We start from the raw sequence: 22,379 nt of genomic DNA on the forward strand, positions 1-22,379 counted from the left end.
ACACTATCAGGAACACGAGCATCAGACAATGCACACACAAGATGGAAAATAAAGCCTCAGTGCACAGCTCCAGCAACAGCAGGATCTAACTGAGCATAAAACACAATAGCGTTGGAGCCTGGCAATTAAAAATTGAAGATGTAAGACAAAAACATAACCTCCAGAATCTGGCACCAATAATCATGAAACTAGCATTTTATTGTTCAAGAATAGTTCAACAATCCAGCCAAAGGAAACACAGATTGGAGCACATCAGCACAGAAGGTTCCTACAAAGCTAGATCAAACAGCAAAAGGCTAATACAAGGACTACACCAGAGCTCAAATCAGTACCACATTGGTCCTTCTTTCAACCTGTTGTATATCATCACAGATCCAGTCATAAGAGGTATCTTCTCAAATACGATAGTTTTTGCTACATATAAGGATACCCAGATTTAATGTGTAACCGCACTGTAATAAGCATTCAATCAGTTTCAATCAAACCAGCAGCAGCAGCGGCAGAAAACAAGGAAATCACTGTGACAAGCTCATCATCATTTGGCGTCCTGTTCAAAGGGGGACAAAGTACTCCTTACAAGCCTTACAACTTTAAGAAGAGAAAACTATACATGTATCATGCATTGCAATCATCTGAGCATATGCATTAAAAGAGCACCTTAATATATACACTACAGTAGCATTACATCAAAGCTCTGCAAGAAATGATGAAAAATCACCAGCGGCGCTTGCTCAGGCGCCATGAGTTGGGCTCATTGTATCTATCGTACAAAGGCTCGATCCTTTCTTGGCGTTTTCGCTTACTGATCTTCATTGGGTCCACTGACCTATAGAACCTCGGTGCCAACTCTACTAACCATCTTGGGTCCACCGCCGTGACCTCCCTCATATACTCTTTCGTTGTCATAACAATTTCATGGTAGATCACCAACTGTGGCTGCTGGTGAAAGAGAGCGCTGCTCGGGTGGATATAAACCTGCTGATGATCAGCGAGGGTACGGTACCCTCCACTGGGGTCCTTCCTTGCAGCGTGGAAGAAGAATCCAGCGGCAAGGGCTTTCCCTATCTTGGTGGAATTGTTCCCAGCAGAGATGACATTGAGCTTGAACTTGTCCATAATCTCAAGAAGCTGTTTCCTCACATCCTGTGCCCTCCTTAGTGAGTTTACCTGAATGAAATTCTCAACACACCATGGTCCAGAAAACCCCTTTGCCTTCCATGCCTCATACACAGTGAGTAGGGTGAGATGATCGCCTTCCGGCTGGAAAAAGTTCGATCTTTTCCGATCTGCTTGTGCTTGCTTCTCCCTTGGTCGATAGAATATGTTCCCAGTCTGAATCATTGCAATGATTGTCAGTATTTCGTCACTGCATCCAAGGTCTACACTAGCAAGGAGCATCTTAGAAAGAGGTGGTTCTTGTGGAAATTCGGACATTTTTCTCCCTAGCCTGGTAAGAAGACCCTCTTCATCTAAGGCACCGAGACTGTACAGTTGTTCCATAGCTGATATAAGTGCTTGAGATGCTGGAGGATCCATGAAGTCAAATGACAAAAGGTCATTTATTCCCATTGCCTTCATATTAAGAACCGTCCACCCCAAGTTAGCCCTCTGAATTTCTGGAGTGGTTGTTGGTGGTATTTCATTGCGATAGGCACTCTCAGTGTATAGACGGTAACATTTACCTGGACCTGTACGTCCAGCACGCCCTGCTCTTTGCTTAGCTGATGCCTGAGAGATCGGGGTGATAACCAGTGAATCCAGACCCAGTTTTGGGTTATAGACATTTAGCTTTGCAAAGCCTGGGTCAACAACATAGTAAATTCCATCTATGGTAATAGATGCTTCTGCTATGTTGGTGGCCACGACCACCTTCCTCTTACCAGGAGGAGCTGGTTCGAATATCTTCGACTGAACTTCAGTAGGAAGAGCACTGTACACAGGACAAATTATCAGCTCTGGTATGTCCCCACCGAATGCCTTCATCCTCTCATGGAGACGTTCGCAAGCATGATCAATCTCTTCCTGGCCAGTCAGGAACAATAGGATATCTCCTTCGGGTTCAGTCAGATGGATCTGCAATACCGTGATCAGTGCAGCATCCATGTAGTCACTCTCTGGCTGTTTAGTATGTAGTATCTCAACTGGAAACGTTCTTCCAGGAATTGTGAAAATATTGCAATCAAAAAAATAACCAGAGAACTTCTCAGCATCAAGAGTGGCTGAAGTGACTATTAACTTGAGGTCACTTCTCCGCTTAATTAGCTGCTTTAGCAAACTGAAGAGAATGTCTGTGTAGATGGTTCTCTCATGTGCCTCATCAAGCATGACCACTGAATAAGAAGACAGGTCTCCATCCATCAAAATCTCACGTAGGAGCATGCCGTCTGTCATGTACTTGATGACAGTTTCAGGTCCTGTGCAATCATCAAAGCGTATAGAATAACCAACTTCCTCACCCACTCGACAGCCAACCTCCTCTGCTACTCGCTTTGCAATCGACTCTGCAGCAACCCTGCGAGGTTGAGTACATGCAATCTTTCCCTTTGTAGTATACCCTGCCTCGGCGAGGTACTGCGTAACCTGGGTTGTTTTCCCTGAGCCAGTCTCACCGATAACCACCAAGACTTGGTTGTCATTAACAGCATTGATCAGCTCCTTTTTCAGCTTGAATATTGGAAGGCTTTGTCTCTGCTCCTGAATCGAAAGCCTCGACTTCTGCCCATATGTTCCGGCCTTCCCATATGTCATCTTCCATTCCGGCACACTCTGTGCTGATAGTCCAGTGCCCACCAGCTCCTGCATCAGATACCTTCCACCACTTGACATGGGATCCTCCCATGACCGGTTAAGGTCCTTGGGGATTGCATCAACCATTCCTCTTTGCTCCTGGGTGCGAATATCACGCCTCTCCTTGATAAGCGCAGACTGCAGTGCTGCCGCACGGCTCATCGACCCCTCGGGATTCATGGAAATCCTCACTGGAGACATGTCAGCCGAGGATCGCCCCTTTCCCCGCAAGAACGCCGGCTCATCCTCATTGAGTTCAATCTCAAGCTCCACTTCTTCCTCCTGGTAGAACATCCCCTGATCATCCTCATCCAACACCGGGTAGTCCTTGGCATCCAACACCCCCGACGCAATCAGCTGCTTCACCTCCCACCTCTCCGGTGAGGTCATCCGCCTAGTTGGCCTGCGAGGCGCAGGACCAGCCTTGTCCTCGTTCTCATCGGGAACGAAAATCCCAGAAACCCCCTTCCTCCTCCTCCCGGCGGCTCCGGCACGATCAGCTGGCGGATTTGCCCTCGGCGCGTCCTCCTCCCCACGGTTTCGAGGCATAGGCAGGAGATCCCTTCCGGTATCCTGATCGACGTCTCGCATCGACAGTCCCAGCTTGGCGCCATCCACCGAGACGACCTTGACGAACACCTCCTGCCCGCGCGTGACGGTGGCGCGGCGGCCGCCGGGCATCTGGGAGACGTGCACGAGGCCCTCGCGGCCGCGCGCGCCGGCGCCGAGGCGGACGAAGCACCCGGCGTCGCCCACCCGGGTGATCCTCCCCCGGCGCACCTGGTTCAACTCCGGCTCCTGGTCCTCGTCCGCCCCCGCCCCCGCCGCCTTGTCCACGCGCCCCCGGGCACCAGCACCACGGGAGGCGGGGGGAGCGGGGCCGCTGTCCGGGATGGCGGTGATGACGGCGTGGAGGGAGCGGACGAGGTAGTCCGGCAGCTCGGCGCCGTGGTCCCTGAGCGCGGCGGCGAAGGCGGCGGCGGAGGCGGAGGCGCGGCCCAGGTCGACGACGAACTCGGCCAGGACGCGGTCCGCGACGCCGAGGTGGGACTCCAGCTCCGAGCAGACCTTGGAGACGAGCGAGAGCTGCGTGAGCCGCCGCATCCCCTCGCTCACCGCACCTGCGCCGGTCGCCGCCGCCATAGCCGCGTGCGCGGCACGGGGTTGGGCGCTGTGTTAGTGCTGCACCTGCACTGCACGGGATCGGCGGTGGGACGGAACGGTGAAAGGAAGGCGGCGCGGGGCTGCGGCCTGCGGGTGTCCCTGTTCGTTGTCCGTGGGCTGAAAGTACTGTTTGTTCGCTGATTTTATTGTCGAAGGGAGCCAACTCTACGTCGGTGCGGATCTGCCACGTGCTGCGCGTCGGCGTCCGAGTCCGACTCGAGCCGCAGCGCAACGAAACACCCTCGCACAGTCGCAGATGCCCGATGCACACAGGCACGTGAGAGAGAACAGGGACGAGAGAGAGGCACAGCCGCACCCGCACAGGAAGCCGCGATGGACCCGCTACCTTCCTAGCTGTTGCCGAGATACGTCAACAAATGCCGGTTATCGAGCGGACGAGCGCAGTTATGAAGTAGTGGGACACGGCACGAGGCTAACCGTCTTTTTTTTTGCCATTTTTTTGAAAGTTTTTTATAATTATAATTTGATTTTGGAATATGGACTCAGATCTTAGCGCCATCGTCACTGACACCAAACTAACACAGAGCTGACGTGGCACCTCTTGGCGCCATTGGCACTGAATTTAGATTCTAAAATCAAGCTATCAAAGATGTAATTATGAAAAATTTTCGAAAAAAAAAGACGGGCGTAGAAAGCCACCGCCAGCGGCGGCCTCGAAGCCTCGAAGGGCAGTCGCAAGAGAAAGGGGAAACAATCCCCAAGGCATCATCATGAATTAACACCCAATGGTCAACAAATATTCCAGAAAACACAGAATAGGTACATCAACAACCAGTTAGTTGCCTTCAAGCGCTACCAACATCACGGAGTTCTCAATTTATACACCGCCTCAGCCTTGATGGATAGGAATCTTGCTCGTCAGTAGAGTTAATTCTGCAAGTCTCAATGATGCCCTTGCACATATCCAAGATCAACAAGTTGTCTAGCTACCACACAAGCTTAAAGATGCCTCAACTGGCACTGGTAGGCAATGACTTCGAAGACTTCCTCTTTCTGTGAGCCAATGCTGATAGTATCTTTTTCCTGGGACCCTGTAAACACGAAGCAAATAAATGAATATCCACAATATAATACTGAAGTAGATTGAAATCAAATGATTGCTGCGCAAAAATGCAATCAGAGATGGAATCAAATCATAATGGACATTGCTGCCATTTTTCAGTTGTACATTCAGTAGTAGAAAATGGAGAGAGAAAACATGGGATGCATATAAAAAAGACAAATCAATATTTTCATTAACATGGCAATATCTCGGTGTACTATCCATGTGGGACTAGCTGAAACACTGACTGAACATATCTTTAGTACCTATTCCTCCGTTCCAAATTATATAGTTAACTTTGGTTTTGTTCTAAGTCAAACTTCTCTAACTTAGCCAAGATTTTAGAAAAATGCACCAATATCAACAACATCAATTAGTTTCCTTCAATTCTTCATGAAATATGTATCATAGTGCGTTAATTTTGAACTTGTAGATAATAATATATTTTTCAAAGAAACTTGGTCAAAGTTCGAGAAGTTTGACTTAGCCCAAAGCCAAAGTGAACTATAATTTCAACCAGAGGGAATAGGTTCAAATTTATGATAACCACAGAGAAACTAATCAGACCATTCTAATCCAGTTTACTAATCGAAGTTACTTCTCGTTAGACAAACTGGGACTAAAAATATGGATAAATGGTGGTCTGACTAATGAGTATTCAACAAGTAGAAAGCAGATAACAAAGGCTATACCACGGGTGCGACCCATTCAAAATAGTTCAAAAACAAAAAGAAGTCATTAGCATAGTTCATAACTCATAATTTAGTAACTCAATTGCTACAGTTTGACTTTTAGGATGGCTCTGTCAATCTATAAGCAGGGAATTAATAAAATTATCGAATTCTACCACCTTAAATATATATAATATATGTATTGCTTCAATCCAGAGAGATCTCTTATTTAAGCAGAAGATAAGCATGCTAACCTAGTTGGGGAAAGAAAAAGGCAAGTAAGAAAGAGGCAAAGTCCTTGCAGTACCATTGGAATTCCTAAAGACTTCATATCTTCTTCGTTCATGTAAACCAGTGCTTTCATATCAACCTGAAAGATGAATATCCATTAACAAAATATTTAGGGTCACTAGTTACACCCACAATATGAAATTGCCATATATGATATATCAAACATGCCTCTTCAGCCTGGAAATTTATCAAATACTTCTCTAGATCAAGAGACTTCAGTAAACTGTCAAGCGAAGCATCAACCTGCATATATCAAAGAAACAAATTATTACAGCATTGAAATGAATGTTTATGATGGACAAAATTCATAGAAGAATTTAGACACAGCAGTGCCAGTAAGGGGCTAGGCAAATAAAATTTTGGACTTCAAACATACTTAAGAGCTAGAAGATTAATCATGCACTAGATCAGAATTCAGAACCAACGGTTGTAAAAGCATCAAACGCACTCCAGCATCAAATGGTCATGTATTCCATTATATTCACAGGACAGCGCCACAGCAAATGGAAAATAAGAAAAGATGATGGTATGATGTTTCCCATTCCAGAAGAACAAATAGTGGAACTGCAATAATTGATCAGGATACAATCCTGTAAGAAAACACAACATAGATCCTCAACCATCTCACCTTGTCCTGGGATTGCTTTGGTAGTGCAGACGGTGCTGGTTCAGGTGCAGGTGCACTGACTTTCTTAATGACAATTGGGGCAGCAGCTGGAGGGGGGTCTCTCTTTTGAACAGGCTTGTCGCTCTTAATAACCTCTTTTACAGGTTTTGGCACCTGAACAGTACTGCTAAGTTGAGGGCGCTGGTTTGGTACACCAGATAACTTTTCACGGAGATCTGAAACTGGTGATTTCTTCACAACCTCAATCCTTTTCTGCACTTGAGATTTTTGGTTCGATTGCAGATTTCTTAAAGTAGGTTCAGCTAAAACAAACACGGTAGAAGCAACAAGCTAATGGTAAATCATCAGAAGGAAAGCAGGAATAAAGGCATGTTCAGAATTATTCGAAAAATGGCCCTCACATGAAGTTTGGGTTCCTCTAGAATCCTTATAAAGCTCACGTCTCCACGTCCCATCATCCCGGCGAAACCTGCAAAATCCCGGCAGAGATAATATCAACAGTAACAATAAGATTATTCTCCTTCTGAAATCTGAATAACATGGGATATCTGAACTAACTGATCACATCAGCAATTTGTAATTCTCTGAAAGTGATAACACAACAGCCATTGAAAGCAGTGCATGGTTAAGGCTGCAATAAGAAGTTGTCGTCAGTGTATAAGAGCCTGTTTGGATCGCATAGGCTAACAACTAGCAGCTAAAAATTAGCTCTAGTCCATCCAAACAGGAGGACTAATGGGTGGCCTAATTTGTAGCCAAGCTCTTGCTAGTTGTTAGTCAATTAGACAAGCACAACTGTATAACAAGGGCTAATAGTTCATTGCTATGATGTATGCACCTATTAGCTGGGGATCCAAACATGCACAGGCTAATAGTTACTCCCTCCATTCCAAAATATAAAACATTTTGGCTTTTCTAGAGACATTGCTTTTGTTATGTATTTAGACATAGTGTATATCTAAGTGCACAGCAAAAATCATGTATCCAAAAAAGCCAAAATGTCTTATAATTTGGAATGGAATAGAGGGAGTAGTTGGCTAATTTGTAGCTAGCAATTTTTTAGCGCTGGCTAACAATTAGCCTTAGCTGATCCAAGCAGGACTAAAATATAAATGCATGCCAGCAGGTAGGTGATGAGCAACAACAGGAATAGCAAACATGGTTTCAGCTTAAGCAAACCTAGTGTATTTTCCATTTGTATGAGTGGAAACTGGGTGAACCCATACACTATAAAAACTGGAGCTAAAATGTGCATCCACACACAATGCTGGCCTGCCCATTAGTTCTACACGAATTAAGAAATAATGCAATGTAATTCTGTAGCAGCAGCAACAGTACCACAAACATCTATATCTGTATCTGCCAGTTCAAACAATCAACCACAAGCATTGCGCATACACTAATAACTGTCCGATTGGATCCCGTATACAAACAAACAACACAGCTGGCGAAGGACGAAGGTTATATGCTTTTGCAAGCAAGCCTTAAAAGTACCAGCACCACGAACCACTCGATTCGAAGTCCCTAAACAACATTTCCGCAGCCAGCACCACTCACTGGTTATCGATCCAGCCCAGAATCCGCAACCATGTAGCGCCAACAAGCACGGGAATGGCGAAGCGGGCAACGATTTTGAACCGGGCGAGCTCGAGGGCGTACCTTTTTGCGTCATCAGACCGCGAGCGCGAGGCGCCGCCCGACCCGAGGCGGTCCATTACAGAGCGCTTCCGCCCCGAGGTCCTGTCGGCGTACATCGCGACTGCGGCGTCGGCGGCAGCGTCGGCGGCGAGGGCTTGGGAGCGCGTGCGCGTAGGGTTCCGTCGGCGAGAAGGAGAGGAGGAATACAAGGAGGTGGGGAGAGGACAGAGGACAGAGGATCGGTGGAGTCGTGGAGAGAGCTGGAACGGTAATATGCAAAACTTGGAGGTGGTTTTCCAAACTTTACTACGTGTTGTTCTGGGCCTGTGCTTGAGCATTATCTTTTGGGCCCATCTTTTGGGCTGAACCAGAGAAAAGCTATGTCAAATAGTTTTTTTACTGAAAAATAACGGAATTTCCAATAATAATTCTTTACTGATTCTATACAGTAATTCTCCAAAATGAATTAGGGGCTAGGAGCTGAAAAATATAGCTTCTCCTAAATCACTCTAGATACAAAATTATTATATGTATAGAGTTAATCCTACTGAAATAATTTAAGTAAAAAAAATCACTTCTCGTAGAAAATTAACTTCCATAGATAATCCAGAACAGAAAAAGTCTTGCAAAAGAGGCCTCGCATGTGAGTATGTGACTAGTGGTTTCCCAATGCGTGCACCTTTACATGCCCCCCCCCCCACACACACACACCGTTTTATTTTATCCCACTAGAAAAAAATTGATTTCCCATTACACCGAGTTCTAGACTTATTATGGTACATGGAGATTGGGGTACTCCTCTTTCCTTTTTAAAATGTTGTTATGGTATTTATGCTGGTTATAAATTTTAGAAAATGATCAAAACTAAGTACGTTTAACTCATCGAAAGGTGATAGCGACGTTAAAATTTGACGGAGGGAGTATATACTTGTGGTTGCCTCCTGTTCCTTCACCCAACGGTAGTACGAAACATGCAGTGACTGGCCCCAAACGTGAGCAGCACTTTTGTACCCAGAATTTTGCCTAACCAGTACGCGGTCCTTCCATGGTTGTTGCCTTGTTTGGGGGTGTTGGCTGCTGCAGTACGCGGACGTTATTTCAACACGTAGGAACCGAGTCACCGGGACGAGGGACGACTACTGCTCGCTCCCGCCTGCCGGACATTGGCTTCCCCCGCCCGCCTGGCGCTCGTCTCCTCGTCGTCGCCCCTTGTGTTGACGACGCTCTCAACCTCAGGCGCTCCCGAACGACGACGGACCCACGCACACGCCCAGCCGAAGCAGCTGCTGCCGCGTTCGAGGAGGAGGCGCGACACGTACGTACGCCGACGCGGACAAACAGACACGGACGACGGCGTTGGCTGAGCCCTGGATCGATCGAGGCTGGAGAGGCAACCGGGGTCGGCAGGCACTCGGCAGGAGACCAGCGGTAGCTCCCAGGTCCCAACCGCGTACTGTACAGATACACCGACCGGGAACCCCGTACGTGGCCGCCCCCTGGACGACGACGACCCAGCCCGCGTGCCCACTCACCCAGTCACCACCAGAGCCCAAGCGAAACGGACGACGCGCACGACCCGGCCCCCCGGACCAGGAGGACCGCGTGCGTTTTCCCCACCAAACCCTCGGTCGTGTCGTCTTGTTGCCGTCCACCGCGTCGCCGGCCGGGGGATGTACAGGTCCGCCGCACGCGCGCGAGCGAGAGAGCATAACCTGACGACGACCTGAGAACCGACCGAGAGAGCCCGGCCCGACAAGAAACTGGCTGCCTCGACGGCAGGTGCTTTGCCGTGCTGAGGTGAGCGCGTGCGTCCACACTCGAGAGTGACCCACCAGGAGAAAAACTAAACCGACTTTTCTTTTTTTTAAAAAAAAAATAATAATAATAACAAAACTCTAGTATTTTATCTTTATATTATTATATTAAGTACTATCATGGTATAAAGCACAAAGCAGCATATATATATAACAAATCACCTACTACTACACAGGTAAGCTATGACTGAAAATATTATCTGTTGATTTGTTGTGAGAGAAAAAACACCGCTGAATAGCTAGAGATTCGAGATAATTTTAAGCAAATAAGCTTTAAATGATCGTTTGGGCAGCTGAAGCATCCAGCTAAGGAGCTTTGATCTCATTGGGCTGCTGCTGTGCAGCTGCAGCTGCAAATTGCAACGCCAGAAAGAGCGGTCAAAGATGGACGCCAACGTTTGTTTTAAGTGTTTGTTTAGGCCTGTTTCGAAAAAAATACAAAAAAAATAGATTATCAGTCACATCAAATCTTACGACACATGCATCAAGCATTAAATAGAGATAAAAATAATAACTAATTGTATAGTTTATCTATAATTTGCAAGATAAATTTTTTAAAGCTAGTTAGTCCACGATTGAATAATATTTGTCAAATACAAATGAAAATATTGCAGTCTTCATTTTGCATTTTTTTTAACTAAACAAGGCCTTATTTATGATCCGGTGTGGTGGACAGCCGCACTGGTTGGAGCTGCATACATTGAGCTCGTCAATTGTCGTCGTCAACGGTCCCGTTTGACTTGGCTTTTTCGTTTGTTGTACCCCAGAAAATCATCCATCTCTTTTTGAAAGGGTTGTGTTTTCAATAGTTTTTTTTCTTTTGCAGAAATTGTAAGCTTTGAGGATTCTTTGGGTCAAAATTGTGTGTGGTTGTCGATTTTCACGGGGTAAAAAAGTTATATCTGCTCCGATCCTAATAATTACTAACAAAACCTTTGTAGTACAGCTGAGGCTGTTTCATACATCTGAAATGACAAGGAGAGTTATCCAAAAAAACCACACAAAAAAAAACCACAAGGATTCAAAGGACGAAAGAATCTATCCTCTCCACTCAAAGGAATGCAGTTTTGGTTTTTAGGAGACAAACAAATTTAGATGCTGACGTCTATGGTTTTATTAGATTATTATAAAAAAAAGTATTTTGTAGTCACACTATATCTAGAAACTTTAATGTTGGAATATTTTTGTATAAACTTAATTAAATCATTTGAGATTAAAATTTTATATATTTTTCTTTGACAGATACTAGTAGCATGGAATTGATTGGAGGTACCACCAGAAAAGAAGCCGGCCTCGTGGCGCCTTGCATATAAGAATGCAACGCAACCGGCCTCTCGCAGCCTTGCCATCATTTTCTTGGCGTTATAGTCCTGCCTGCCGGCCGGCCTCCAGGATCGATCAGCAAAGCTAAGAGCCAGGCGGCAAGGGCCAGTCGTCGGAACGAACACACAGACAGCCGCATAAATCCATCCATCCATCCCCTCCCTCTCCCTCTCCCTCTCCCTGCAGGCCGGCAGCCGTTGGAGGAAGCCACAGACGACAAGGCACCCCGACCGAGTCTGATCCCTCTTCTCGTCCCAATCATCTCTGCGCTAGAAACGCCGCCATGGCTGTAAGTTCCTCTTCTCAGCTCCTCCTTGCTCGCTCGCCTTCCATGGCAACAGCCTTCGGTGCTTTTCACGGTTGGTTTTAGTTCCTTTTCGGTTGTGACTTGTAAGCCACGGGTTTTTCAGTTTGATTTTGTAGCGCGATCTAGTTTGCATCATGTTCTCCTATACTTTGCACAAAAGAACAAGTCTTTCACCACCAAGAATTGGGTGTTCCATGGTTCTCTTGGAAGGGGTTCAGTTCAGTTCGTCTCCGTATGGTTTCCGGCCGGGATTCGATATCTGAACCTGAATTTTCTGAAGGAACAAGAGCATCGCTGTCGCTGCGAGTAGACATATCTAGCCATTAAGAGCAAGTTGGGACCGTTTCTTGTGATAAACCAAACCATGCTTCATTGGAGCAATCGGATTAATTAGAGCAACAGCAACCGGGTTACAGTTAGAATTAGAACTACAGGCCATTTCTTGCGTGAGCTGTTGAATATCTTGGCGTGTAGAGATCCAGAACTAGTGAAGAGGCCTTGCCTGAAACTTGCGAAATATCTTGCAGTCACAATCTGTTGCCCTGATAGTCTTCATCTCTCATAAATATATAATGATAGATGTACAAATTAAGCTAGAGATGCTGCTAGGTTAACTGATTGGAATACGACTCCCATTTTTTTAAATGAGAGTCGTATGAATGAAGATTGGAAAACACCCACCATAATTCAAAACGAACTCAGGGTGTAAGGCTTGCACGCACCACAGATTCACCTAGTCTAAAAATTTGCACTTAGGTGCCGTTTGGTACAGCTTCGCGAGCCGCTACACCAGCAGCGTCATATGCTGTATGAGATTGAATGAAGGCACCTTCATGTGCTGTCAAGTGTCAACTCCATGGTAATGGACATTAGCATTATATATAAGATATATGTATGGAATTTTTTTTATAAGGGACACTGTATGAGATTAATTGGTCCAAGTGAAGTAGTACTATAGACTGCGTCAGGTAAAACCTTGCATTACGTTTTCAACAGTAGAGGGTAGATATAGATGCATACACGTAAGATGCACATACTCTTGACCTGAATTTCTCTTCCATTTGGGAGACTTAGGCAGACACATAGGCGTCATTAGCCAGGCAGACCTCCGCTGTCAGGCTGCCCTAAGAAGCTTTGCAGATTGTCAAACCTAAAGTACCAACCAACCACTGCACTAGCGTGTCCCTTTTGTCCTTAATTTGTACAGTTGGCCAAGCAGAAGCATGTGATTAGCTTCCCTGTCTGATTATTATCACATATGTTCAGTTGACAAGTCCATGCACTGTGTCAACGGCCGCAAGTCATGGCGTACGAGTTCCTCCTGTTTCATTTGGTCGATCACGCCCAATGTCAACTTGAAATTGATGTCCATGTTCTGCCATTGCAACTGGTCTTACAGTTCCGACTGCTGACTGCTCTAGAAGAAAACTGAAAACAAAAGGCGATTGACTCTTAGGGCCTGTTTTTTTTTTTTTGCCAAACACTTATTTCCAAAATAGCTTCATGGATGAAGCTGTTTTTCTCCTCCTCTCACAAAGACATAAGTTGGATGAAGCTGGAAAAAAAGTAGCTTATTGCAGTTTCTCCCTCATTTCTCTCTCTCAACTATGCATGAAGTAGTTGGTGAAGCTATTTTGCCAAACACTTTCTCCAAAACAGCTCAGCTTCATCTAGAAAGTCACTCATGAAGCTATTTTCTAAAAAAACAGTTTTACTAGTAAAGTTGAGCTGTGCCAAACAAACCCTTAGTATTTGCCACTGTATTTTTTTGAAAGAAGAATCCAAATTTCAAGTAGCATTGGAACTGTTCTCCATTACTGGGCCTTGTTTAGTTCCAAAATATTTTGCAAAATCGACACTGTAGCTCTTTCGTTTGTATTTGACAAATATTATCCAATCATGGACTAACTAGGCTCAAAAGATTCGTCTCATCAATTTCGACCAAACTGTGTAATTAGTTTTTATTTTTATCTATATTTAATACTTCATGCATGTGTCTAAAGATTCGATGTGACGGGGAATCTGAAAAATTTTGTAAAATTTTTTGGGAACTAAACAAGGCGTGTTGTCTTTGCAATTGCTGGAAGCGAATGAAAAAAAATGGCGGCTGATTCTTGTGGGTCTGGATGCTTTGTGTGTGAATGCAGCAGCAGAAGAACGCGCACGTGCCCAAGTTCGGCAACTGGGACAACGACGGCAACGTGCCGTACACGCTCTACTTCGACAACGCGCGCAAGGGCAAGGGCGCCGGCGGCAAGATGATCAACCCCAACGACCCCGCCGAGAACCCGGAGGCCTTCTCCATGGCCGCGCCGTCGCCGGCGCAGACGCCTCCGCGGCACGAGCGCCGGCCCAGCGACGCGCCGCCGCCGGCGCCCGTGTCGCCCAACCCCTACGCCGGGTCGCCGTACCATCACCGCCACGGCGGAAGAGGCGGCGGGCGGGCCGCCGCCGGCGGGTACAGCGTCGAGCAGTCGCCCGTGCACCCTTACAGCACCTCCGAGAGCGCCGGGTACGGCCTCGTGGCCAACTCCGTCGACCGGTCCCGCGCCAAGGGCGGCTCCCGCGGCAACGAGACGGTGAGTGACGCTCTGCTTTGCTAATTTGACACCGCACCGCCGCCGTGGACCGTGGTTGATGGATGCAATGCAATGCAGCCGACGAGGGGCTCGGCGGTGCCCAAGTTCGGCGACTGGGACTCGAACCCGGCGTCGGCGGAAGGCTACACGCACATCTTCAACAAGGTGAGGGAGGAGAAGCAGACGCAGGCAGGGAAGCCGGCGGCGTACGGCAAGGACGGCGGCGCGCGTGGCAACGGCGCCAAGCAGCACCACGACGACGGCTACGTCTCATCGGTGAGCGGCGCGCAACCATGGTCCAGATAGTACCTAGCTGCTTCTGTTCTGTCATCTCATTCGAGGTTCGCATTTGGGTTTTTGGTTGCAGAAATTCTCGTGCTTTGGATGGTGCAAGCAGTAGAGACCCGATGGAATGGCTGATGAATGGTGATGATGGATGGATATGGATACATACAAATGTTGATTCCTCTGGGGATGTAAATCTGGAGAAGGAGTGGGGGTTGTGAATTGTGATTCTACCTGGACTGCATTCCCATCTGTGATGGATTGATGGGCATGAAACGATCTCCACGATCTCTCTCTCTCTCTCTCTTTTTGTGGTAGCTTTCACTTTAGTTTTTGAAGTGAGACATAGAGTTGGTAGTAGAAGTAAGCATTGCATTGTTGTGTTGGTTCTTCACATCTTCACTATTGAATTGAATTTACGGTACATGTATGTACGACAGGATTGCACTCACTCTGAACTCTGAAGTGAATATATATTACAGCATGTTGTTGGCATATGGTTTGTTCTTGGTATTCTCAAATTGTTACCGATGGTATTACGACCTGTTTGGTTCCCCTTGCTAAATTTTAGCTAGTTAAAATTATTTTAGCTACTCTTGAATGACTAATAGAACTAAACTATTTTAGCTTCTTTTAGTCAATGTGTTTGGAACTTTAGCTACTAAAGTGATTAAAGTTTAGCTAGCTAAAATTTAGCAAGAGGAACCAAACAGGGCCTTAGTCTAATCGTAGTAGTAGAAGTAGTCATTGTTTAGGATTAGGAACGGACATGAAAGCACTCCATGACCCAAGACCAACTTTGGTCTGTGTGGCAAGGTGTGAAGAGACGACGAATTGATGACAGAGAGAAATGTGTTGGATCCGTCCGGCGTCTCCTGTCTGGGCCCTGAGTCCACCCAAGGCCCAACTAGCAGCTGCCCTGGGCAGGCAAGGAGACCACCGTAACAGAGTTGGAGTAATAATGCCGTACCAGAATCGGAAAAAGAATCCAAGTTCCTTTAATATATAGTCCAGGTCCAGCCCTCTCCTAACCTGCACGGCGAAAAACAAAAGCCGGGCCGTTTTCCTTTTGTGATGTGATTTCGCCGGATGCAGGATCCGGGCCATATACACAGACACAGGTCACCATTTTCCTGGCCCATCAGTCCATTTATCTTCCCCACGGCCCCAACAGTCCATCACTGACCAGTGACCACCTCGGGAGAGGGAGGGAAGAACGGGGAGGACGACGCCGGCGGCGGCGCATGGGGAAGCGAGCCTCTGCCGCCTGCCAGCCCCCCGGCATCTCGCAGCGACCGCGAAGGAGAAAGAATGAGACACCCGGCGATGTGGCACCAGGCCTCCGCTCCTGCACGATGGCCACCTCGCAGGTCCCTCTTCTTCCCTCATCCTGGGGCGCCAAGCGCTCGCGCACCGCCCTCGCCGGCTCCAGATGGAGGGACTGGGCGAATCTTGACGAGGGGCCGGCGGGTCTGATCGCCGAGCGCGTCCTCGCCAACGACGTGGCGGGCTATATCCGCTTCCGGGTCGTGTGCCCCGCGTGGAGGAGATGCTGCGCTGACCCGCGCGCGCGTGGCGGCGTCCTTGACGACCCCCGCTTCTACCCCCGGCAGTGGATCATGCTCCGCCACCCCTACGAGGCGCTCAACGCCGCCAACGCCCCACACCCGAGTCGCCGCCAGTTCCTCAACACCTCCACCGGCCAGTGCATCCAGGTGGACATCCCGGAGCTCCGCGACCACGGCGTGCTCCAAGTTACCACGGCAGAGGGCCTCCTCCTCCTCCTCCTCCTCTTGCCTTGCAAGAAGACCACCGAGGCTGCTGATGTTGTCCGCCTGCTGAACCCGCTCACACGCCAGATGGCCGAGCTTCCGAGGATCACACGCGACCTCCGGGATTTTTCCTCTGCCGGTCTCGTGGACGACAGCACGGTCTGCCTCTACTTCCCGTCCAATGGGGGCGGGGCACTGGCCATCGCCAAGCCCGGCGATGACTGCTGGGTGCTGCTCAACACCGGCCCTCAGCTGCTCAGGCCCACGATATATTTTGCTGGCCGCTTCTACGGTGCCACTACCAGCGCAGTCATGACGGTGGACATGGAGGCCGCCGGAGGGCCCTGCCTGGTGGTGGCAGCGAAGCTGGCCAAGCGGGTTAGCGTAATGGTGGACTCTGTGCACCTGGTGGATAATGCCGGGGATCTCACGCTCGTGCATCGTATGGTACGCCGGAGCCCTGATCCCGGTGATCGTTGTAACCTTGCTAGCAAGAGGATCTATGTGGTGTACCGGGTGGACTTGAAGACAGGAAAGATGAGGGCCACAACCAACCTTGGTGGCCATGCCATCTTCATGGACTATCACTGCGCACTCTCGGTGTCCCCTCAGGTGTTCCCATTCCTCAGGCGCAGATACAATCTACCTTGGACACAGTTTGTTTGGCAATGGGCAGCGCGGCATTTATCATCTCAGAGATGGAAGCACTGAACCCTGCAACAATGTACTTTGCCGGAATGGTGAATTCAGACGTCCCTGGAGCATTGCTGATTGCCTAACTGCCTATGTAAGCATCTAATCTAAGCTAGTTAAAATCCTGGGAAATCTTCCGTCTCCTCGTCCATGATTGTGTTCTTTTCTTTTGATTACTGGTCGTGTTGAGTGTTTTCTTACTTGTATGAATTGAATTGTTTATTGTAACTAGTCCATTATTTATTATTTGTGGCACCAACAATATAGTAGTGGAGTCACTACACCATGACTTTAATCTGCCCATCATATTGGTCACAAAAGCTTTGCCTAGACATCGAATCGAATGGAGGAGAGAAAAATGTGTTGGATCCGTCAGCAGGGCCGTCTCCTGTCTGGGCCCTCAGTCCACCCCAAGGCCCAACTGGCTGTTTCCCAGCAGCCAGAAACTGTAAGTCTGTAACAGAGTTGGACTCCAAGTGATGAGGAGGGAATGAAGAGGCCTTGCCGCACCGCACACACGGCGACGTCCCACGAGACATGGTGTCGCCGGCAGGGGCAGGCGTACGCGCCACCGCCCGGCGCCGGCGTGATCGCAACGGCTTGCCGTTCACCGTCGTCGGTGAAGCTCAATTTCAACATGCTCTGCTTGCTGTGTCCCTGCTTTACCTTGTTGACTCAAAATCTTTTACTTCCCAGCTCAACTAGTCTCAGGGCAATTTGGCAAGCATCAACACCAGCATGTAACTCAAGACTTTCTCCGTCTTTTTTTTTTTTGTATTTTCTCATCCCATCGCGCACATGGAAATATGCCTCTCTCTCTCTTTTTTTTAGTTCTTTCCCTTCGGAAAAGGAGGGCCAATACGTCGACTTGGCTCAGAAAAAAGCGCCTCAGGACGGTGTGTCGGTGTAGTATGTGTGCTGCGACGGAACTCGATTCGATTGGACGTACGTACCTGTCCGGATATGGATCGACAGCGACGGATGTGTGGCGGACGAGATCATGAGCGAATGGAATCATGCATGCATGCAGGCGTCGTGTACTCGTTCACCAAGCTCGCTCGATCATGTTCTTGTTCTCTCCATCATCGGAGTGCATGAGATGAGATGAGAGAGAGAGAGAGAGTGGGCCCGCTCAGACCATGTATGAGCCTCTGGGCTCCCGGGTCCACAGAGCCACCGCCTGCTTGGTGACCTAGTGCTCACCTCATCGCTACGCTACGCAGGGCTCGGCCAAACACACCACCAATACCGTAATAACAGTAAAAAGCAATATATGATCATGCTGACTCTATATAGTACTAGTACCTACAATGGAAGAGATCGATGCAGCTGATTAGCACTCCCATTTTTATATGAACTTTTGCACATGCATCACGCATGGCATGGCAAAGCTGAAAGGGAGCTCAGTTGGATTGGATGCACAGAGGATGAAGATTCCACCGACACAGCTAGCTGCCCCCCATCCACGGTGTGTGTGCATTCTGTGCTATCGTGCTGGTGCGTCGTCGTCATTAGAACCTAGGGAATTCAGTCCATCGGAGGAGAAAAAGAAATGCGCGAACCGCTTGCAGTAGGCAGGCAGGTGTGAGCAGTGTTGAGATGGTCTCGCCTATTTAACCCTAGCTTGGCGCACGTTCCTAGTCGTGGAGACACAGCTCCCATTTTCTGCGACCTCAAGTTCGTTCTCGACGCTGACGGTCGCAAATGGCAAATGCAATAGAAGACCATTTGCCTGCAGCTGACAGTATAGAGTGGAGCACTGAAACTGACACTGCGCAACTAACAGTTCAGGCAACCCAGATCCGTCGCCGGGTCTCAGGCTCTACTCCGTAAGCTGTAAGCCCACCTAGAATCCAGCCCGGCCCACTAGATCCACACTTTCTTTAATTTTCGATTCGTCCTATAGTAGTAGTGTAGTGTAGATGATTCAAGTTAGCCTTTGATTGTGTCGGCTGCAAAGTACGGCATATATATCCTACGCTGTCACCTGGTTACCAAAACCTAGGCAATCTCTCCCGCAGGCCGCAGCATTTTAGTAGATTTAATTAGGGGTACTACATACAGGATTAGTATAGGAGTACTAGTTTAGGCCGGTTGATCTCAGTGGGCAGCAGCGACAAACATCCCGTGCAGTTTCACTTTCTGCCTGATAAAGCGCGTCACCTCTGATCCTCTGTTTTCAGTAAATCTTTCCACTTAGCCGGCCATGCTGAGCAACAAGCTGTTTTTGTAAAGGGGAAAAAAAAGGAACCGGCGAAAAATAAGGTTCTCTTTAGCATGGTGTCGAATAGTAGCTTTTTGTTGCTACAGTGTCAAGAGAAGCGGAAACCGGTAAAAAAGAACTGAAAATAAATGAGGAGAGGACAAAAAAAGTTATATTGAAGTGCTGATGTAGGTGAAGCCGAAACTGCTTTAATTCACAATTAGGGCTGGTAATACTATACGAGAATATTGTATCTGACAGATGTGAGTCTTAGTGTCTATTTACTTGAGCTTATCTGCTGAATTTGTCACTTATTTAACAGTATTTCTCTCTCTAAAAAATCAACGAATATTATTTTTACTCAAGAATTTTTTTACCAAACGAAAGCTATTAGGCCTTGTTTAAATGCGAAAAGATTTTGGATTTCACTATTGTAGCACTTTCGTTTGTTTGTGGCAAATATTGTCCAATTATGGACTAACTAGGATCAAAAAATTCGTCTCGCGATTTACAGGTAAACTGTGTAATTAGTTTTTATTTTTATCTATATTTAGTGCTTCATGCATGTGCCGAAAGATTCGACATGACGGGAAATTTTGAAAAATTTTTGGTTTTGGGGAGGGGGGGGGGGCCCGGAACTAAACAAGGGCCTTAGTACAATTTTTGTTTACGGCTCAGATCTGTCACTTCACATATTATAAGTATTTACGTTAAATATAATGAGTTATATCATTTCTAGGGACAGTCTAACTCAGGCCTTGTTTAGTTTACCTCAAAAACTAAAAACCTTTTAAGATTTTTCGTCACGTCGAATCTTGCGGCACATACATAGAGCACTAAATAGAGATGAAAATAAAAACTAATTACACAGTTTACCTGTAAATCGAGAGATGAATTTTTTAAACCTAGTTACTCCATGATTGGACAATGTTTGTCAAATAAAAACGAAAGTGCTATAGAACTGAACAACAAGGCCTCATAGGTGGGGATAGCCGCGGATATCATATCGGATGGATAATAAGGCCTCCATAAAACGTCTTGTTCAGTTCTAAAAAATTTTACTTATCGTATCAAATTTTTGGACACATGCATGAAATATTAAATATAGATAAAAATAAAAACTAATTATACGGTTTATATATAATTCACGAGACGAATCTTTTAAACATAGTTAATTTATAATTAAAAAATAATTACCAAATATAAATGAAAGTGCTAGCCTTAAGCGTCCAAGAGGGGGGGAAAGGGCTTTGCTAGATTTGCCCACGCACAATGCGCTTTACATATAATTTGTGAGATAAATCTTTTAAACTTAGTTAGTTATAATTAAATAATATTTATCAAATATAAACAAAAATATCACATATCTATTTTGTAAAAAAAAAGTTTAAACGAAACAAGGCCAGTGCTCCGCTTGCACAGTGTGCAGCGCCGATGGATGGAGCAAGCATGTGAGGCTCTTTAATCCGATCCACGCGCGCGCTGCCGATTGGTGACCTCTGCCTGCCCTGCGCCCTGTGGTTATGTTATGGTTACTGTGGACGTGTGACCCTGCCTGTGCATTCATCAGCCACCGACGGACCGCCGGCCGGCCACCCGTCCGTCGATCCCGTTCCAATCCACCGGCAGGGCTCGCTGGGTGCGGCCAGGACCAACCATCGCCGCCGGTCGAACTCGAGCTGGCCTGGCCGGGTGAGCTGAACCATGTCGTCCACCGTCTGTTCGCCTTGCACTCCAACTCGATCCTGTGGTGCCATCGTGCATTGTTTTCGGCGTTAAAAACCAAGGTCAGCGCATGGAGCTTACAGCTCCTCCGACCTCAAGAGGGGCCGGTTTGTATTGTAGGATGTACTGTACCTGTATGTATGGTACTCTACTCCGCATGTTTAGGCCCTGTTTAGTTTTCTATCAAAAAAAATTTTCATCAATCCCATCGAATCTTTGGACACATATATGAAATATTAAATATAGATAAAAAATAAATTAATTACGCAGTTTGGTTGAAAATCGCGAGACGAATCTTTTAAGCCTAGTTAGTCTATGATTAGTTTTAAGTGCTACAATAACCCACATGTGCTAATGATAGATTAATTATGCTTAATAGGTTTGTCTTGCAGGTTCCAGACGAGTTATGTAATTTATTTTTTTATTAGTGTCTAAAAACCTCTTCCGACATCATTCCGACATATCCGATGTGACACCCGTAAATTTTTCATCTCCAATCTACACGCCCTTATGTATACGCAGCTGTAGTACAGAGCAAAGACGGTAGCAGTTGCATCGGCACGCAGTCAACGGAGGCGGGCGTCCTCTGTTTTGGCGCTAACACCGAGGCGGCGCCATTTCCTCCGCCGCGTGGACCCACACGTCACTGCGTGCGATCCGGGTCCCTGCTGGTGGAGCGGTGGACCAGGTCCCTAGGAGTGCACGTGCCCACCGGCATCGCACGTCGCCTCTGCGCTTTGCCGCGTACTAGCCTTGTTTAAGCCTTGTTTAGATATAAAAAAAATTTAGATTTCGTTACTATAGTGCTTCCGTTTGTTTATGATAAATATTATTCAATTATAAAGTAACTAAGGTTAAAAAATTCATATCGTGATTTACAGTCAAACTTTGTGATTAGTTTTTATTTTCGTCTATATTTAATTCTTTATACATGTACCACAAGATTTAATGTGATAAGGAATTTTAAAAATTTTTTGGATTCGGGGTGAACTAAACAAGGCCTTAGATCTAAAAAGATTTTGAATTTTGACACTGTAGTTTTTTATTTTTATTTAACAAACATTGTCTAATCATATAGTAACTAGGTTTAAAAGATTCGTCTCGTGATTTTACAGGCAAACTATACAATTAATTTTGTTTTCATCTATATTTAATACTACATGCATGTGTTGGAAAGATTCGATGTGACGTGGTAGCTTGAAAAGTTTTTGGTTTTTTGGTGAACTTTCCAAAAAAATTTGTGAAATATGAACAGTGACATTTTCGTTTGTATTTGACAAATATTGTCGTGGACTAACTAGACTCAAAAGATTTGTCTCGCAAATTACAGGTAAACTATATAATCAGTTATTTTTTATCTATATTTAGTGCTTCATGCATGTGCCGCAAGATTCGATTTGATGGAGAATGTGAAAATTTTTGCAAAATATTTTGGG

At 46.6% G+C, this 22,379-nt stretch overlaps 3 protein-coding genes across 4 annotated transcripts; 1 reads left to right on the forward strand and 2 right to left on the reverse strand.

The window, feature by feature from the left end:
• Positions 503 to 4,051, reverse strand: LOC8062407 (probable pre-mRNA-splicing factor ATP-dependent RNA helicase DEAH5). Its single transcript, XM_002445784.2, has one exon. The coding sequence runs from the start codon at positions 3,928 to 3,930 to the stop codon at positions 715 to 717; it is 3,216 nt and encodes a 1,071-aa protein (XP_002445829.1). The 5' UTR covers positions 3,931 to 4,051; the 3' UTR covers positions 503 to 714.
• On the reverse strand, positions 4,647 to 8,502 carry LOC8062408 (ankyrin repeat and SAM domain-containing protein 6). 2 transcript variants are annotated; one of them, XM_021464255.1, is made up of 6 exons: positions 8,264 to 8,502; positions 7,006 to 7,073; positions 6,605 to 6,906; positions 6,145 to 6,219; positions 5,940 to 6,055; positions 4,647 to 5,003 (listed from the first exon to the last, which is right to left on the reverse strand). In XM_021464255.1, exons 1-6 carry the CDS (start codon positions 8,356 to 8,358, stop codon positions 4,895 to 4,897), a joined length of 765 nt encoding a protein of 254 aa, XP_021319930.1. In that variant the 5' UTR covers positions 8,359 to 8,502; the 3' UTR covers positions 4,647 to 4,894. The 2 variants fall into 2 exon arrangements, with proteins under 2 accessions (XP_021319930.1, XP_021319931.1); XM_021464256.1 differs by having other exon boundaries at positions 5,993 to 6,055; positions 8,264 to 8,500.
• LOC8062409 (RPM1-interacting protein 4) lies at positions 11,385 to 15,045 on the forward strand. The gene is made up of 4 exons (XM_002444668.2): positions 11,385 to 11,668; positions 13,834 to 14,265; positions 14,344 to 14,541; positions 14,633 to 15,045. Exons 1-4 carry the CDS (start codon positions 11,663 to 11,665, stop codon positions 14,663 to 14,665), a joined length of 669 nt encoding a protein of 222 aa, XP_002444713.2. The 5' UTR covers positions 11,385 to 11,662; the 3' UTR covers positions 14,666 to 15,045.

This window comes from Sorghum bicolor, chromosome 7 (genome assembly GCF_000003195.3).
Source record: "Sorghum bicolor cultivar BTx623 chromosome 7, Sorghum_bicolor_NCBIv3, whole genome shotgun sequence".
Lineage (NCBI taxonomy): Eukaryota > Viridiplantae > Streptophyta > Magnoliopsida > Poales > Poaceae > Sorghum > Sorghum bicolor.

Coding starts and splice junctions, on each gene's coding strand:
- LOC8062407 (XM_002445784.2), bottom strand. CDS start 3,930: ATGGCGGCGGCGACCGGCGCAGGTGCGGTGAGCGAGGGGATGCGGCGG.
- LOC8062408 (XM_021464255.1), bottom strand. CDS start 8,358: ATGTACGCCGACAGGACCTCGGGGCGGAAGCGCTCTGTAATGGACCGC. Junction 6,907..7,005: donor TAGAGGAACCCAAACTTCAT/GTGAGGGCCATT, acceptor TGTTTGTTTTAG/CTGAACCTACTTTAAGAAAT. Junction 6,056..6,144: donor TAAATTTCCAGGCTGAAGAG/GCATGTTTGATA, acceptor TTCATCTTTCAG/GTTGATATGAAAGCACTGGT.
- LOC8062409 (XM_002444668.2), top strand. Junction 14,266..14,343: donor GCTCCCGCGGCAACGAGACG/GTGAGTGACGCT, acceptor AATGCAATGCAG/CCGACGAGGGGCTCGGCGGT. Junction 14,542..14,632: donor ACGACGGCTACGTCTCATCG/GTGAGCGGCGCG, acceptor TTTTGGTTGCAG/AAATTCTCGTGCTTTGGATG.